This window comes from Motacilla alba, chromosome 1 (genome assembly GCF_015832195.1).
Source record: "Motacilla alba alba isolate MOTALB_02 chromosome 1, Motacilla_alba_V1.0_pri, whole genome shotgun sequence".
Lineage (NCBI taxonomy): Eukaryota > Metazoa > Chordata > Aves > Passeriformes > Motacillidae > Motacilla > Motacilla alba.
Window position 1 is genome coordinate 87,095,479 of NC_052016.1, and position 18,618 is coordinate 87,114,096.

The 18,618-nt window shown below is 40.1% G+C and overlaps 1 protein-coding gene across 3 annotated transcripts; it reads left to right on the top strand.

Annotated features, from left to right (window-relative positions):
- The first annotated feature begins 2,760 nt into the window (after positions 1-2,760).
- BIVM (basic, immunoglobulin-like variable motif containing) lies at positions 2,761-17,601 on the top strand. 3 transcript variants are annotated; one of them, XM_038140595.1, is made up of 11 exons: positions 2,763-3,076; positions 4,135-4,735; positions 5,683-5,809; positions 6,728-6,823; positions 6,906-7,010; positions 8,790-8,884; positions 10,057-10,189; positions 12,452-12,523; positions 13,356-13,439; positions 15,023-15,119; positions 16,106-17,601. In XM_038140595.1, exons 2-11 carry the CDS (start codon positions 4,246-4,248, stop codon positions 16,394-16,396), a joined length of 1,590 nt encoding a protein of 529 aa, XP_037996523.1. In that variant the 5' UTR covers positions 2,763-3,076; positions 4,135-4,245; the 3' UTR covers positions 16,397-17,601. The 3 variants fall into 3 exon arrangements, with proteins under 3 accessions (XP_037996542.1, XP_037996523.1, XP_037996533.1); XM_038140605.1 differs by having other exon boundaries at positions 2,763-2,978; XM_038140614.1 differs by lacking the exon at positions 12,452-12,523 and having other exon boundaries at positions 2,761-3,076.
- Positions 17,602-18,618: the final 1,017 nt, after the last annotated feature.

Consider the following 18,618-nt stretch of genomic DNA (forward strand, 5'->3'; position numbering starts at 1 on the left):
TCCGTGAGGCGGGGCCGCGGCATCGCGGGGCGGCGCTGCCGGGAGGCGCCGGCCCGTTGGGAGGCGCCGGCTGAGCCCCCGGGAGCTGTTGGGATCTAGCGCATGGAAAGCATCAGGGACAGCTGGCTCTGACGGCCCGTGGCCCTGACCTTCGCATCCGGACATCTCTGAACCACTGTTTAACCCGTGCCGTGAGCTGAAGTTCTTCCCCCCCGCCCCCCAGTCTCCCTTCACTCCGTTCCCAAACATTAGGGTGGGAAATGGAGTTTACAATCCGGAAAATGTGTTTTCAGAATCTTCCCTAGAGGAGCTGGAGGTGAAGAGCTCCTTTGTGCAAAGCCCTGGAACAGGCTGCCCATGGAGGCCGTGGTGTTTTCGTCTCTGGAGACATTCCGAATCCACTGTGTTCCCATGCCACCTGCTCCAGGTGACCCTGCCTCGGCAGGGTGGTTGGATTAGACGAACTCCCGAGGTCCCTTCCTCCCTTAACAGTTTTGTGACTCTGTGATGTGTGGCTGCCGGTAGTGCAGGTCTGGGATTGTCTGGAGCAGAGGTGAGGGGGCGCCTCACCCGCTGCCACCAGTGCAATCGCCCAGTGCGGGCCTTTGGTGATTCCATGGCCCTTTGTCTGTCAAATAATCCAGCCTCCAACCGCAGAGAGATAGTCCCAAACGCTAACGCTGTTCTTAACTACACACAGAATCATTTAAGTTGGAAAAGACCTCTAAGATACTTTCAACTTGGCTCCTGACTGCTTCTCTCTTGATAAAGCAAACAATACAGAAAATTGAAACTCATCAGCAAGGACTCATGAATTTCAGAAAGATTTTGTATTTTTCATTTTGAAATACCTGCAAATATGCTTAGAGAAAAAGCACACAAAAAGCACTTGTTTGAAGAAAATTTCAAGCTGAGAAATGACAACTTGGGTTGATGAAGAGAGTCTTTTCTAACCAACAATGTCATTACAAAATGCCTTAAATATTGCCAAGCTCCAGCTTTTAAAGACATGGGTTTTGCCCTGTTGTGTTCTAAATGTCATGAGTTTTTCAGGACATTCAGCAGTTAGAAGACTTACAGTTTCCAGTCTAAAAATTCACACGGACTCTATTGTATACCCATGACTCTTTAGCTCCTCTCCTTTCCCCATCTTTACTCTCCTGATGTGTTTTACAGGCAGAAATCACACTCCTTCCCAGCTCGTATTTTGCTGTATGAGAGAAGCCAGTCTCTAGTAGAAGAGAACTTTAAAGATGTTTTTATTAAAAAGAAATTTGGTAGCTGTAGAATTCACAGATCATGCTTCCTCCTCTTAGCAGGATGGCACTGACATGTTAAAAAAGCACAGCAGTGATAAAGGTGACATACCTCCACCTTCCTGATGTTCTCTCCTCCAGCTTTTTTTTTCCCCACATAAGTGCAGCTCAGAGAATCCATGCAGAGATTTGGCACTATTTGTCAGCACCCAAACAAGTTATAAGATAAATCATGCAACCTAATTTTAGTCTTGGTTGGCAAAGCCAACATCGCTGCTATCCTAATGCCTATAATTTGGCTCAGATAAAAATGCTTTGGAGGCAGAATTATTTAATTATATCAAAGACTGTTGGCCAACTAAGGCTCAACAGGCTTCCAGCTGGCAAAGGCATAAGGGATGCTGTCCTTTACAAGGGGCAGGGTGCCTCAGGATGAAGCCACATAAACTATGGAATGTGATCTAGGGCTTCTCATGCCCAGGGGATGGCAAACATGGCTGTACCTACAATTGCTCGAGGACTTTGGCAATTCAGCTCTGCCTAACCACTGAGAACCACCAAATAACACCAGCAATTCAGGAGATATTAGATTCTGTTTTTTTCTCCATTAGTTGCAGCAGCTCTCACAGAAAGTATTGCTGGGAGTAGAGGCTCTGTGGACTGAGGCACAGTGTTGTAATTGCCAGAAGTGAATCCTCTGTCAGCAGTACATCATATAACTTTATTTTATTTAAAATTTTACAACGACTTTGTTATAAAATCAATCGGAATATTTAAAAATTAATTAATTTAACATATTTTTGGCAGTAGCAGAACAGCTCCAGCTGCATCTTCAGTGTACTGTGTTTGTTCATGTTGACTGCAGTGAATGATGAGATGACAAATATTGTCGGCAGTTCTAGACAGTGTTATCTGAAATAAACTTTTGTTCCTTCATACGGTTTTACAAAAGCATTGTTGTTACACATGTTCTTACTACTGTCAGGGGAACCAACCCTGGTGCAAATAAATATAAGGTAATCTGGTCCAAGCTCCCTGCCCAGGCAGGGTCAGCCCAGAACACATTGCACAGGATTGCATCCAGACGGTTCTTCAGTATCTCCAGGGAGGGACACTCCACAACCTCTCTGGACAATCTGTTCCAATGCTTGGTAACCTGCACGGTAAATAAGTTGTTCCTCGTTTTCAGGTCGAATTTCCTGCGCATCGGTCTCTGCCCGTTGCCTCTCATCCTATTGCTCGGCACCACCGAGCAGAACCTGGCTTCATCCTTTTAGCACCCTCTCTTCAATACTTATAGACATTGATGACACCCCCTCTCAGCCGTCTCTTCTCGAGGCTGAGCAGGCCCTTCTCCCTCAGTCTGTTTCCCACTATTCCGCGCCGAGCCCCCACACAGGCGGCGCTTCCCGCGCCCGCCATCCCCGACCTGCTCCTCCCCTCCCCTCCCTCCCCCGCCCGCCCGCGGGGCACCAGCGGGCGAGACCATAAGGGCGCATATGGGGGGGAGGGCGACCGAAAAGGCGCCGCTCACGGCACCGAGGCGCAGTCGCGGCCCAGCCGGGAGGCACTCGCCACTGGCTCCTCCGAGGCACCGTGAGGGCCCCCAGCAGGAGCGCGGCCGCGGCCGCCGGGCAGCCCCGCCTCCCCCCGTCTCCGTGCGGCGGCGGGAGTTGGTGCGGGCCGGCGGCGGAGGAGGCGGGGGGCGGCGGGGGCGCGCAGGTGAGCGCGCGGCTGTGTCTGCTTCCGGCGCGCCCGCGTCCCCGTCCCCGCTCCGCCGCGGCCGGGGAGGCGACGCCGGCGAGCCCCGCTCCGCGCAGGTAACACGGGCCCGGCGCAGCCCCGCTGCCCCCGCCCCTCGCAGCCGCCCAGGAGGGGAGCGAGCCCACGGTCCCAGGGGGCCCTTTCGCCCAGCCCGCGGCTGTTCACGCTGGAGCTGACTGGCGGCAGCGCGGGGGAGGGGCGGGTGCTTGGATGTGTCCCTGCGCTCCGCCAGGCGGAACCCGGCCGGCCCTGGGGGCCAGAGGCGCTCCCGGGGCGCTGCAGGTGCGGGGCAGCGGCCCGAAGCCAGTGTAGCCGCAGGAGGCTGTGGAGCGGAATTCCTGCCTCCCTCGCGCCAGGTTCCCATCTGCGGCGTGTGTCTGCAGACGTGCGAGCTGCTGAGATGACAGATAACACACACGCTGTCAGCTTGCCCTTTAAAAATGATCGTTTAAAGCAAGCCAGCCAGCCGTCTAAATTTGTTTTTGGTAATTCTTAGCTGCCATAAACAAAACCTGCTTTTCTTTCTCACATCTTCAAGAATAAGAAGCACGTAAAAATAAAAGGGAACCTTTGACAGCCATAGGAGGAAAGCACTGGAACAGATTGAGGGTGGTGTTGTCAATTTACAATCGATAAGGTTATAGTTTCTGTAATTGTATGCTTGAACTTCACTTGCAGCAAAAGTTCGCAGGATTCAGTAGAATTAAGACCTTAAATTATGACCTTAAATTGCTGTATGATGATTTATTAATTTGTATAAATTATTTTGTATTCCACAGTGTATTGTGACTGTAAGGGACAGAAGAGAGCAGCCACAACCAAGAACATGTAGAAAGCTTTTAATTTTTTTTATTTTTTTATTCGTGTGCTGGTTTATAAGTGTAATTACTTATTATGTCCTCATCATGATATCACTGCAGTGTATGCTGTTGGCACCTCACAAATGATAAAAAGTGCTGATTGTAGAGTTCTAGAGAGGCTTAGGGAAAGATACCATGTTGTGTTGTGGTATCTCAAAGGGTATTTCAGCTTTTATTGGCTATGAGTTCAAAGATAAGCTTTGTGTATATTTTATGCTGAATGAGACACCTGTAATAACTTAATTTTTTTTCAGGCACCTTGTTGATACCTTGCCGAGGCAATGGAGGCAGTGATGAAAACCCTGTTGTAATTAAAGCATAAAGAAAAAATATTCTTTGCTGTGCAATACTCTTAGTATCATTCAATGCCTACTATTTCAGAAGATGAAAAAGAAAATGGTTCTGGAAATAATGGAAACACTGAAAACAGACCTGGGAAAGAATCCCCAGAAGCTTCTCTTCACAATCCCGTGAAGCCGTACTGCATGTCAGACACCTCCACTGCATCCTTGGTGTCTAGGGAAGATGGGCATTATCCATGGGGATGTCCGGTGACTCATACAAGAGAGAAGTTTTATACCATCTGCTCAGACTATGCTTTTTTAAACAGAGTCACATCTATTTGTAAAAGTCCAAGTGCTTCAGTTAGTGCCTGCCTATCAAGTAGTGCTGCCTTAAATGTTGGAAATAACACACCTAACTTACTCAGCGTTCAAACTGGTGCTTCAGAGATTATCTACAATGAGGATGCTAACTTGGAAAGCCTGCCTGGCAATCTTGGAAAGCTTCCACTGGCATGGGAAATAGACAAATCTGAGTTCAATGGAGGGAACTCAAATTTGAAGAACAAAGCAGGTGAGGTGGTGATGTTTTGATGTGAAAGGAAAAAGCTTCGTGTTTCCGGCTTGTTTGTGAAGGGAGCTGGCCAGCACACGTGTCCCATGAGGAAGTGCTGTAGAAGAGCCTGTACTTCATTTCAAGGAGCCTGCTCATCAGGATAGGAGAGGGAGAAGGAGTGGAAATCAAGTGTAACTGCCAGGGCAAGTGGATCCAAAGAAAGGCTGACTTCTGCTGTGTAGTATTTGGGGTGGTTTCTGGTATCCTCCCACTGTGTTGATGGAGTGTTGGTTTGTTGTTTGTTTTTTTTTTTTTTGGGGGGATGGGTTGGTTTGTTTTGGGTGGGTTTTTTTGGGTTTTTTTTTTTGTTTTTATAGAACCTAGTGTATTATGCATCTGGATGTATGGCTTCAAAAGAGGACAAAAGTATTTCTGCTTTAGTGTGTGGCCCAACTCTCCATTTTCTACTCTCACAGTGGCTTATAAAAAGGAAAAGACTTTGGGTGTATATTACTATTAATAGATTTGCATATAAGTTTTTGTCAGAAACTAGCTGGTTGCAAGGCTGGCAGTGAAAAACAAGCATTTCATTGTGTTCTGTGCCTACATAGTGTTAGGAGATGGGAAGTCCATGTTGTTCTGAGACTCTATTTCTGGGATGGGTGATTTAATGCATTAGAATAATCAGATTGACTTATCTCTCTAAACAGTTGGGCAGGTCGCCATTAATTCTGTTCATGATCTAAACACCATGTTGTTTACAGAGCTAATAGCTTTACAAACCTGTTGACAATTTAGATTATGTATTTGAGCTTTCTCCTTTCAGTTAATGTTTAGTCCCAGTTTACACTTACTAACACGACTGGTGTCTCTATTTGAGCTGTATGCTATTACTAAATGTACTTATGAAGAAAGCTGTTAATAGCAAACTAGACATTCATTTGATTCTGAAATTTGATTTGCAGGCAACATGAAGAAACAAGGGACAAAGAAAAAATCCGTGGACAAAAAAAGCAAACAATACAGGGAATGTCCTCAGCGTTCAGCTCTTGAAGATGTGAAGGAGAGAAAAGTGTTGGACCTTCGCAGATGGTAGTATTTATGAGTTCATTTATGAAATTATGAATTTATGAACTACACTAACCATGTAGTTTCTCAGTAAACACTGTTGCTAGTTACCTGATTTCAAAATTCTCAATAATGTCTTCGTAATTTTTTTTTAGTAGAGATGTTAAGCATATACACACTGTCTCATGCATTCTAGAAGAAAAATTAGAGCTTCCCGCCCATCTGTTGAAATTCTTAAAACATTTTACTTTCTAAACATTCCTTTTACTTTCAGCAAAAGGGAAAAACTGATGTGGGGATTCATTCCAAAACAAAATATGAGTTCAGTAGCATGATCAGGCAAAAAGTAACCTTAAACATACCACTGATATATTTTACTTCTGATTTTACTGTTGATTGGGAAATACTTGATCAGAATCTATAATTTCTGTATGATCATTATTGTATTTATATAGCTCACTGTTGCAATTAGTTTAATGCATCTGTCTGGTTCTGACTTTGTCTGTGACACCAGAAAGTGGGACCTAGGGAATCTGTGGCCCAGAATGACATTCATTAGTAAATCGTAGACATGCGGTTTGCCACAAGTGCGCCTGTTAGAAGGGACTTGATAAAACCATTTATTGTATTAGTACAGAATCATATTTTCCTACAGGATTATTTGTACAAAACTCCCATGGGGCTGTTAGAAATCTGACTGATTTATACGAAATAGAGTAGTGGCATCTGGCAAAGAAATGGATTAACATATTTCTTAATTTTTGTTTTTAAGGATACAGTTAGTTTGGATTTTTTGATTGCTTTTTATTTTAATACAGATGTCATAAAAACATTCAGTATAACATGGCATTTTAGTGACATAGCACACAAAAAGTAGTTCAGGTTTGTTATATATGTGAGTCAAGATTGTGTTACTAATATCTTTGAGGTTTTTTGTTTAAGGTATTGTGTTAGCCGACCTCAATACAAGACTTCCTGTGGAATTTCATCCTTAGTGTCTTGCTGGAATTTCTTATACAGTACACTGGGAGCTGGAAGGTAAAGTCACACACAGACTGCTTTGCTTTGCCTCTAGAGCGTCAAAACTATGTTTCTAATTACAATTTTTTTTTTTTTTAAGTTTACCCCCCATCACTCAAGAAGAAGCCTTGCATATACTGGGCTTTCAGCCCCCATTTGAGGAGATTAGGTTTGGTCCCTTCACTGGAAATACAACTCTAATGAGGTATGTTTGGTTCTTTTGATGCAGCTAAGAGATAGAACCTTTGAAAATACAGTAGTACTTCATTTATTTAGAAACAAAGGGGCTGACATGATAATCCTCTGAAGTTTTAGAATAATGAAGAATACCTGAGTACTCTGACAAGGAAACTTCTCAAAGAGTTGTTTGCACTGGCCATTTTGAGTGATGTGATGTTGTTACACAGGTCAGATCAACATGAAATTCTATTTGAAGTTTGGTTCAGTTTGTGTAATGGTTATATAATACTCTAATGATTATAGTCTCCTGGTTAGGAAACTTTCTCTTCACACTTATTTTCCTATTTTGGAAAATGCATTTAAAATGCTTACTAATATCACTGAAATGGCCTGAAAAGACAATTGATACACTATTAACTTAATGTAAAATGTAATTTAAGAACTGAAAATGAGGTAGTGCTGAATCCTTGCTGCATTGGAGCTGTTCAGGAACAAAAACATGGGGCTGGAGTCACAGAACACTTTGAAATTTTTTATCACTTCTGCTCTGCTGTTTCCTGATATTTAAAGGTTGGACCTAAATTCTTTGTAGTTTGTTTTTATTGCATTACATTAATGAGACATTCCAGGATTAAACAGAGCCAAGAAGCATCTTATACTAGAGTGCTGATCCTTTTGACAGGGCTTTGGTGTATTACCTTTTGTTGAGATTAGAAACTTTTGCAGTAGTCTTGCGTGCTTAATGAGTTGTGTTTGATTTAGTTAATTTTGTTTAGGGCAATATATAGTATTTGGCAGATCAGGGTTGTGCTGGATTTGAAAATGTGGCAGCAGTCTATTCTTCATCTAGCATACTGGCTAGATCACTGGAAAATGTCATGAAAATTTTCTTATCTGCTTTAGGAAATTCAGATCCAGAATTTGTATCTCTTCAGGAGTATGTCAGGGTATAGCAGCTCTATGGTATAGCAACTCTTATAGACCAAGCTGATGTAATGTTCTGTCTCTTTGGGTCGACAGTCTGTACAGACAAAAGTTAAACTTATAATCCTTATTTCATTTCCTCTTTGAGCATTCTCTTTGCAGCAGAGAAGTTACCCATCTTTTTGTTTTCTTTTGTTTTCCTGCCTTGTCCAATAATTTTGAAGTGCTTAGCAGATTGGGAAACAGGAGGGCTGGGAGCCAGCCCCATTACCCAACATAGCTTTATGATTGAGGTATTATCTTCAAAGATGTGAATTTGAATCTTCTAATGTGGAAAAATTGCTGGCCTGTTCTCACTTAGTGCTGCGTTGAGGAGTTGTAGTACAAGGCTCCTGTAATGCTCAGGCTTTGTGAAGTTTAGGTTAGAGAAACCCAACAGGATAAGCAGAAAGTCTCACTTGGAGGTGAGACTCCCTTCTGGTGTCTTAGATTTCATTGATGTACCCTACAAATCACAGTTGAAGTTTGGCACCTCAGAATTTGTGTGTCTTTCTAAAGGCTGAGGTGACATTAGAGGTGACTGGGCTAAGTACAATAGGACCAACATTTCACATCCAGATCTTTGGTTATTATGCATCTGTGTCAAGTCTGGAAAAGCAAAATGAAGGAAAAGGCTCTGTGTATTTACTTCTCTGAGTAGGATATGTAAGTTTTGTATTGGGTGCTGTGGTCATCTACAATGTAAATATTAGTGATGTAGGTACTTAATAGCACACCAAGACTTTTTTCCCTAAACTGTCAAAGCACAGGAGAAGTGTGAGAATTTAAATTGCATTTATTAACTCTTGAGTTACTACAATCTTTAAGCTTATTGTTTCAGATGGTTTAGGCAAATAAATGATCACTTCCATATCAAGGGATGCTCATATGTTCTGTATAAACCTCATGGGAAGAACAAGACAGCTGGAGAAACTGGTACGTAGCTAAAGTATTCATCTTAGTGTATAAGTTGAAAATCCTACAGTGTGTAGCATTTGACAGGACAAAGTCTGTAAGTAGTACTTCCAGTCCAATAGAAGGTATCAAATAGCTCCGAGTTGGCTGATTTTTCTGGTTTTACTTTTTCTCTTATTTAGCTAAAAATTTCATTTATACTTTTATTATGATAAAATACATTCTGTGCTGTGTATTCTGCTGTCACAGAATTGGAATTTTAAGATATCCGGGAAAACAACTGCATTTCCAGTTCTGTGTTGGTATGTGGGAAGGTTTCTTTGCTGTCATCCACTGGGAGAACAAAAAGAGTTTGCCCTTACTTAATATTTTATGCTTTTAAAAGCCTAGTTTTAAAGGTAACGAACTTACCTGTTCTGCCTGGCTGTAGCTAACATCTCTCTCTAAAGTTAGAGAGAGAGTTATTCTCAATTGGCTTATGAAGCTGCATTTTTGTCTACTTTTTAGGTGTGCTGTTTAAAAAATGTTACTTTCATGTGCCATTTACTAGCCTTTGGTATAGCCTGGGTAATTACTTTCCAACTGAAAGGTCCTTTGAAAGCATAAAATCATGCTGAAAAGTTTTAGATATTATTAAAATGGATTTTTTTTTCTTGACATCCCACTTGAAAACTGTCATGTTTCAGTGCCTCTTGTAGTCTTTTCCTGAAACTGAGCGCTGTGGTCACATTATAAACCATTGCATGCCTCTGTGTTCCTGAGACTAGGAAGCTCCAAGAGGCTCATGATACCAAAATGTCTGAGTGTTTTCAGTGGTTTCAGTATTATCATCAACGTGTGCCACATCTGACCTAGGGCAGCTGGGACTGCGTTCAGTTGCAGTGTATATTTCCTGGGTTAAGAAATACTTATGGTTCTTTTTCTAAGTTTGATTTTGATCTAAACAAAAAAGATACTTTATATTGCATTTCCCTGGTACAGACTGTGCGGCAGATAGTATTTAATTTCCTGCCTGTTACCAAAAAGTAATAAGTTCGAAATCAAAAGTGTATTTTGTGTGTGCCTGTCAGGTTATGTCCTCCCCATTAAAAAGCAGTGTAACTACTTTGTTGTCAAATAGGTTTTTTTTTTTCTGCTGACTGTGTTGCACAGGATCCAAAGCACCCTGCCTGTAACCTGATCTTTCTGTGTAGCTGCAGGGGCCCTAGCGAAGCTAACACGTGGACTGAAAGACGAATCAATGGCCTACATCTACCATTGCCAAAACCATTATTTTTGCCCAATTGGATTTGAAGCAACCCCAGTAAAAGCTAGTAAAGCCTATAGGTAAGATACTGTGTTTATGCTTATTTTAGTGGAAGAAACACAAAAACTTACTGCAAACTGAGACAATTTTTCTCCATAAATAATGGTTCAGTTTGTGTTATATAGGCATCTGTCTGAGCTAGAAAAACACTACATTGTGATTTGAAGGGACTGACTTAAAATGTAACATAACTAAACAGACTACATTGAGAGAACTTAAAACAGAAAAGTGTAAGTGATATTAGGAAATTGTTTTTTTTAAGACCTTCTAGCCATGTAGAGAGAAGGTAGTTATTTTATTGAAGGACAAGTGAAGGTAACTAATCTGAAAAATAAAAATATTTGGGCTGAAAAAAGGCCAGGAGGGTTTTTTTTAAGGCTAAACAATAAAATCGAGGCGATTATGGGGAGAGTCTGTTTCTAGAGAGCTTGGAAGGGAAAACAAAAAAAGTGTGTGTATGTTGCAATTTTCCTTTATAAACTAGAAGCAAAAAGTCTACAGTGATATTAATCCTTCATGAGGTGGATGTGATGAAATTTACATTTAGAAACCAGTGCTTGAGTATGGCAATAGCAGGGGTTGTGTAGGTATCACAGGATGGTGGGTATGTACTTTTGTTGCATTAATGTTGCATTATTGTCACCAATAATGGTGATGGTAAACTCCAACTACTGGCATGTAAGGCATAGAAAAGTAAAGATATGTGAAGAATTTGTTACCAGGAATTGGGAGGGAATGGAGGGAGAAAAGCTAGAAGAGATCTTTGGGCTAAGACATTAGGTTTGGCTTTTTTAACAATTCTTGAAATGCTGGAGTACTTCTATAAGCTTAATATGCCAGTTATTTTAGAATAAAAATACAGTTCACTGTATAATAATTTCAGATTTGTCAGAGTGACACTACTAGGATAATATAACGCAATAGTTGATAGTTTTCAGTTAAATACAGGTTTAGAAAAAAAAAGGTAATAGCATTAATCTTCATGCAGAATTTTGTGAGAGTCTTGCATTAAACCCACAAATTTTAACTTTGAAAATATAAATTCTTGAGATACATATTAGTTTTTATAAGGCATTTACCTTGCTGCTTGATGTGGAGTGCAATGCATTGTAGAGCACTCTGTGCACTCTCTTGAGGAGAGTAGTTTGTTTTACCCCATTCACAGAGTCACATTAAGCTGTTTTTCCTCTCTCAAAGTGGTTGCAAACATGGTATGTATTAAAGGATTCTGTTGAACTTTCTCTGTGTTCAGCCATTGGTCAGTATTTATTAGTATTATCACAGAGCATAAGTAGTCAATCCCTGAGAAAATTAGCAGATACCAGAATTGGGAATGTTAAATGATGAAAAGTGGAGATCACTAAGGTGAACTTCTGCCTATTTGCTTGCTGAGCAGGCTGACTTTGAGGTAGGGTCACATCAAGGAATGGAAAATGCTGGGTCTACTTTTGGAGTTCGAAATGGTCATTGATTGGGTTGGTAAAGCATAATCATCCGAATCTAATTGGTTCCCAGTGTGAAGATTATGATAGGGTTAATTAAAGCTTTTAATATATGAACAAAAAAAAATACAGTTTTTTTATTGAGACTGAGTTCACTAACTTGCCAGGTTTGTGAGAAGAGTGTAAAAAAATATTCCCCAAGTAGAAATCTAGCACATCAGTCTACTTGAGTTTACCAATGTATTAACCTCTTACTTAGTCATTCCATTAGAAAGAATCTGCACTAGAAGACCAAAGTAAAAAAAAAAAAAAGTTTACTAGATCAAAAATACAATTTGAGAAATAATATGGTCCAGTGTGTGGAAGCATAACATGCCTTTTAACGAATTTAAATTTATGTTGTTTAGTAATGAGTGAGAACAACTCTTTACCCATGGCTGAAATGGGTTCTTAGTCACTAGCGATGTTATTATTTAAGTTAATACTAGCTTTCTTTCTTAACAACAGTTCTCTTCTAGCAATGTAGCATGAAATAATAAGTTAAAGAAGCTTTTTTAGCCTTACTTTAGGCTGGAGGTCAGACCAGATGAGCATCTTGTTTTCTTTGAATTTTCTGATCCTACTGAGGGAAAAAAAAAGTTTTGTTTTCAGAAGGACTACCAACGCATTCTGGAACAGTTCTTGTTTACCTGTTTTTGCACTCTACTTTCAAAGTAAACTTTTTGTTTAAAAATCCAGCTAAGAAACATTTTAGGTCCCAAAAGAAGTGGGTGGATAGGTTGCTAGGCTGAGCTTAGAGACAGTTCATAGGTCACCCACAGACTTCCTGTATGATCTTAGGTTGCTGGATTTGGACTCGGGAGACCTGGGTTCAGTTCCCAGTTCAACCACAGACTTCCAGTGTGACTTTAGGTAAGTCAATCAATCTATCCTGTGTCTTGGTTTCCCATCTTTGCACTGATGGAATACATTGTTATTTTAAGGGAATTTTTTGTAAGTAAACAAATTGTTCCTAGCAGTAAGGCCATGTGCTGTCTAATACCCTAGGCAAAAAGATGTCAGGTTTTTTCACAGTTGAAACTGTTGTAGTTTTTAATGAAATAATTTTACACAGGAAGTCACAGAGCAGTCCTGTATATCTCAGTTTTGCTCTAATACCTGTCAGAAATTTTCCTTGACAAGGTTACTGCAAGCTTTGAGCTTCTTGGAAGTTGTTTGCAAAGTAGTATTAATTCAAAGGTTTGAATTTTAGTATCCAGTATTGAATGTTTAGAAGGAAGCATGTGAAGTTGCCAGTTTTTTTCTTACAGATTACCCTACAGCTCTTAGTAACAGCTGTCAGCCAAGGTGTAGTTTAAAAATTGTGGAAAGGACTCTATCATATCTGTTAGACATCACAGACAGGGAGGAAGCTGTTTGTACCACGTTTATGTGACTTTCCGCAGCTCTTATTTCTGTTGTTTCCTATATATTTATATTTACGTCATGTACCAGACTGTCTTTCATCCAAATAAAACTGCTTTTAGTGAAAATCTGTCTTCCTCTCAAATAACGTGCAGTAGCATCCCCACAGGGTTCCCTGTACACAATTGCGAGCCCTATAGCACGGGAGTTGGTTTATAGTTTGGCTGAGGAGACAATTTTAAATGTTAGAAACTCCTAAAAAGAGCAAGAGACTGTTAATATCTTTTTCTTTTTAGTATTTACAATAAATCTTACTAGGATTGTATCTTCTGTTGAACAGAGGTCGTGTCTTGCAGCAAGAAGTAGAATACTGGATCTTAATTGGAGAGCCCAGCAGAAAGCATCCAACAATACATTGTAAAAGGTATGTTACTTGTTAGGAATGTAAAACAATGTTTTCTTTCAAAACAGTTTGTAGTTCTCAGAGGCACCGAGACTGTGACTTTTTAGTTCTTTTGAATGAATACATACATGTGTGTATATATGTATCTAATAGAAACAGGTGCTGCTTTAGTGAGAAGCTTTGTGTTTTGACCTCAAGTCTGGCTCTGCAGTTTTGTATCACCTGTCAGAACATATGTGGGCTGCTGAGAGCCAAAGCCCATATCTCTAGTTTGAGTGTGACATGGCTCACATTAGTCAGGAAGAAAAGGCAGTCTCTGCTTTCTACAGTCATGCCAGTTGTGACTTACAGACTGCATGGCCCTTGGAGGAGTTTGCACTGGAGCTGAGGACATCCACAGGCTGTGTCTGGGATGTGCACAGAATATTCTGCTGCTGCTGAGATTGTGCACGGAATATTCGCCTAGCTCAGGTGCAGCCTGTACTGTGTTGTGTTATTCGCTTATCTGTGCATTCAAACAGTACATTTAAGATGAGGTTTGACTTAAACAAAGTCTAAATTAGACATACAGACTAGGAGAATGAGAGGGTGCTATGTAGAAATATTATGGACTAGTTATATTTAATAATTTTTTGTCAGTAATGTGACCTTGTCAATGACTGCAAATACCTGGGTGTTTTGGACTGTGAGATTAAATGCAACAAAATTAAAATCACATTATTTGTGTGATTACTGAGAAATGGCATAATGTGGGTCCCAAGGATAGACTTTGTCGTGTGGTATATTAGCTACAAGTGGCACAGGAAGAAGTGTCTGAATATATAATAAAACCCTTTGTAATACTAATTTTGATTGTGGAGACATTCTTCCTCCTGCTGCACTCCCAGTGAGAGCTGGCAGAAAGTTCTGTGCTTAAGGAAAGGGGCAAAGGTTGGAGTAGAAATGCATTTTTTCAACTTGGAGGGTGGTGTTAAAGAGAAACAGGTAGTTAGACATTGATAGAAATGAAAAGGTGGTGTACAGGTTTAAAGAGGTCTGGAATGTGAAAGCATTTTTTTCAGTTGGGCTGGAAGGAATTATGAATCTTTGAAAAGCTGAGTGAATGGGGAGTGATTGATAATTTAGAATTAAATAAAATGTAGGAGTGAGTTATCATGAGAGCTGTCTGGTAAAAGCATATTTAGTGTGCAAAAGAAACCAAGGAACTAAACAAAATAATACAAAAGGGTAGGAGAGGTTTAAATTAAAAAAGGCTAATGTTTCTCCTTGCCTAAACTACACTTTGCTTCTTTCTTTTCCAAACTGATGAATTGCTAAGTGTGAGGAATATAACTATGACTCATGGTGCACTTATTCATTTTGGAAGGTGTTTCCAAAGAGCAGGAGTAATTACTGTGAATGCTTTGATTAAAAGTGACACTTTTACATCTAGCTTGATGTCTTTAATACTGAGGCTTTTGTAACTTTACACATTCATTTATCCTTAAAACACTGATAAGACTATTTAAAGCTACAGGTCTGTATTTGTGTCCATGTGTACATGAGTCTTTGTGCTGCTGAGGTTTCATAAATATCAGCTGAGTAATAATGATTTTATTCTGAAGGTGGACAGATATTGTCACTGACCTAAACACTCAAAATCCAGAATATCTAGATATTCGACACTTAGAGAGAGGATTGCAACATCGAAAAACAAAGAAGGTAAGGTAAACTGACTAAGATGGGAGGAAACTCATGGTACGTTTTTGCAGACTTAATCATACTTCAGCAGTGTAAGATAACGTCACTAAAGGAATTTGTTCTGTTATGAAGTGTTGCTGAAGACAAAAGTATAATGTGGGTTCTTGCATACCAAAGTCATTTAGATTTACTTGCTGGACAAAATATAAAACATAAGTAGCTTGATATATGCTAGGATGAACCAGGATATCTGTGTATGCACAATATATTTGGTCAGAATATTTAACTTCGTTGGTTTAAAATGTAGCTGCAGCAAGTATAGAAATGTTCTGCAGACAAATTACAGAGTCCTTGGGGTATGATCCTCCAACGACATTTAAGTGGGAAAGAAAGTACAATTGAGTAGGATCAGGCACAAATGAATGTGTGTCTCCCTTTAGTGGAGTTACTGTCAATGCATGTGGCTTTCTTTCCTATAGATAGGGCTGTATCTCATGGGCGGAGGATGTGTTTGTGATTTGCAGATTGAAACTCTGTGAGAAATAATAGACTGAAGAGATTATTTCAGATGTGAAGACCCTATGGAATACTGTGTTAGCAAGATCAGAATGGACCAGAACAGATAATTGCTGAGAAGATAGCTAGAAAGTAAAAAAAAGACTAGCAGAAGATAAGTGATTCTGGCCCATGAAGGATATGATTGATAGCTTAAAAAGATTAAAAAGATGAATAAGAAAATAATATAATAATAATGAATAATAAAATAATAATCTGGGAAATAATCAGAACTGATTGATGCAAGTTGTATATTTCTGTTTATAATTTTGTGGTGTTTTGTTGTTTGGTTTTGTTTTTTTTTTTTCCTGGTTTGTATGTTGTGGCACTTTTTGTTTGCTTTCTTTTTCAAAGTATCATGTTACTTGCCAAAATGTTAATGTCAAATATCTATGTATGTTAGAAACGTACCTGTGGTGTGCATTTAACAAATCCTTTTTTACTTTGATTAGGTTGGAGGAAATCTTCATTGCATCATTGCCTTTCAGAGACTTAACTGGCAAAGATTTGGTCCTTGGAATATTCCACTTGGGAATGTTAGACAGAATAAACAATCCCAAACACAAGGACAAGGAATTTCCAAATCTGAGAGTGAAGACAATATATCTAAGAAACAACACGGGCGACTGGGTCGATCTTTCAGTGCTAGCTTTCATCAAGAATCTATGTGGAAGAAATCTAATCTTCGGGAGAGGAGGAACAGTGGGTATCAGAGTTACAATGATTATGATGGAAATGATTAAAATTAACTTTAGATGATAGAGTTGATATATTAAAGTTAGTTTTAATCAAAACATATTAGGGATTTATTAGTCCTAGAACACATAAGAATAGAAATTATGGTATAAGATACAGCTTCATAATTAATTAATAAATATGTTGATATGGTTTCAAGAGACGAGATCTGATGTATAAAGTGACAGATAAGCACAGATTGTTGTAATTTTGCAATCGAAGGTGAATATGATAGCAAAATCAATCATTTCTTTTGAAATAATTGTACTGTGTCCTGATCTGTGAAAACAAAAGAGCAGGTTGAAATCAGTCAGTGTAATAAACAGACTTCATTGAATATATTTATTGTTCAAAAGCATGAAAAATTATGGTATGACATTATAAAAAAGGGTTATTCTGCAAACGGTATAAGGATAAAAGTAAACATTGCCTTTGTTTTTAGCACTTCATTTTAGTAAGGCTGCCCATATCCAGTGCAAATGAAATAAAAAGATTACATAGGTTAGAAAACCTTGTTGGATTTGCAAAGAGAATGTACATTCTCCATTAAATTCCTATTTGACTTCTGTCAGTCAGATAATCATATCTTGTCAAGCAGGTCTCAGTTTCTTTTCCCTTACCTGATTGCCTGTTTTTGACTGTGAGAAATCACCTGTTTGAGGATGGGACTTCTCTTACTACTTTTGCTCTATGGGTAAAGTGGCTGTATTCTTACCCTGGAGCCTCTTGAGAGCATGGACTCACTTAACACAAGCTTATGAAATTCAGTATTAAAAGCTGCATTTACCATTAGCCAAATGAGCTAGCTGAACACTGAGTTCTGTTGGCAGTTCTTTTCCTTGTTCAGTCTTAATCTCTGTCCTTTGTCTGCTGCTTTTTTCATTTTGTGTGAAGGGGATGCAAGTGCTGAAAATTGCTGGCAGCCCCGATGATATACCTCTCAGCCAGCACACAATTCAAGCTTTTTCAGGTGTCCAGGTGAATTCTTCTTTTTTCCTTTTTCTCGTTCCCTGATAAATCCAGTTGTTTGCCCAAACACATCTTGACAGCTGTATTGTTCTGTGTACAAATGTTCATACCTGCTCAAGGGTTAATTTTTTGACATAAAAAGATTTGTCATGGAATGCAGGGGTTTTGTAGGTTGCTGCTTTTGTTAACCAAAAATGGGAGACTTTTAGACTTTTGTTCATTCAATAAAATTTGTTTTCTATCTTGTTGTTTGCTTTTCATTTGTCTTGGAAATGATGGCTCTGCATTTAGTGAAGGTCTTCAGCAAAGTAGGTAAGCAACAGATCAGAATTGCAACTACTGCTTAGCAAAGTAGGTAAGATCTCTTGGGTCATAAAAAGTGGTGCTCGGTGCAGACACTGTGACTTCTATTTAATTTCTTGAAGCCTGCAGCCTCATGACTGAATAAAATCCATAGGTTTTGAAATTTTATTTTACGGATGAGCTATTTTCAGCTCCTGATTTTGCAAGCTGAGTTTGGACTGAGGGCTCAGCTTTGTTTAGAATTCTTGAGCTGTGTTCTTTAGGGGATTTAAGACTTGGCCAGAGTTCCGTGTGTGTCTCTTAACTTATGCTTGACAATGACAGTTGCACTGAGAAACAGGGTCTCTCCTCTGGTCGTAGCTGGCTGTTCTGCTTAACTAGGTTGGGATGAAATTCTGGTTTTACATTTATTTTGCTCTTGGGCTGGAGACTGTCACACTTTATCCACAGAGTATGTAGTATATGGATTCTTCTAGCATTAGCAGGAGCCAAGTGCGTGTCCTTGGGGTTGTGCTGCTGGGAGCTTTCCCTCGGGATTCCCGGGTGGTGGGGTGCCTGCAGTGGGGTACACTGGGGCTGTGGTTGGGGCAGAACAGAGAGAGCACAAGGCTGCAGGGGAAATCATGTTTGGGAGGGGGAAAAATAGGACTACTTTTGGTCTGCATTGTGGGATTTTGTTCTGGGACAGGAGACTTTTTCCATTAACCAACCAGAGAAGGGCAATAGAGCTGGTAAAGGCTCTGGAGAACAAGTCCTGTGAGGAGCAGCTGAGGGAGAAGAGGAGGCTCAGGAGTGACCTTATCTCTCTACAACCACCTGAAAGGAAGGTGTAACCAGGTGGAGGTCGGCCTCTTCTCCCAGGTAACAAGTGACAGGACAAGAGGAAATGGCCTCAAGCTGCACCAGGTGAGGTTTAGGCTGGACATAAGGAAATTTCTTCACAGAAAGGGTGATCAGA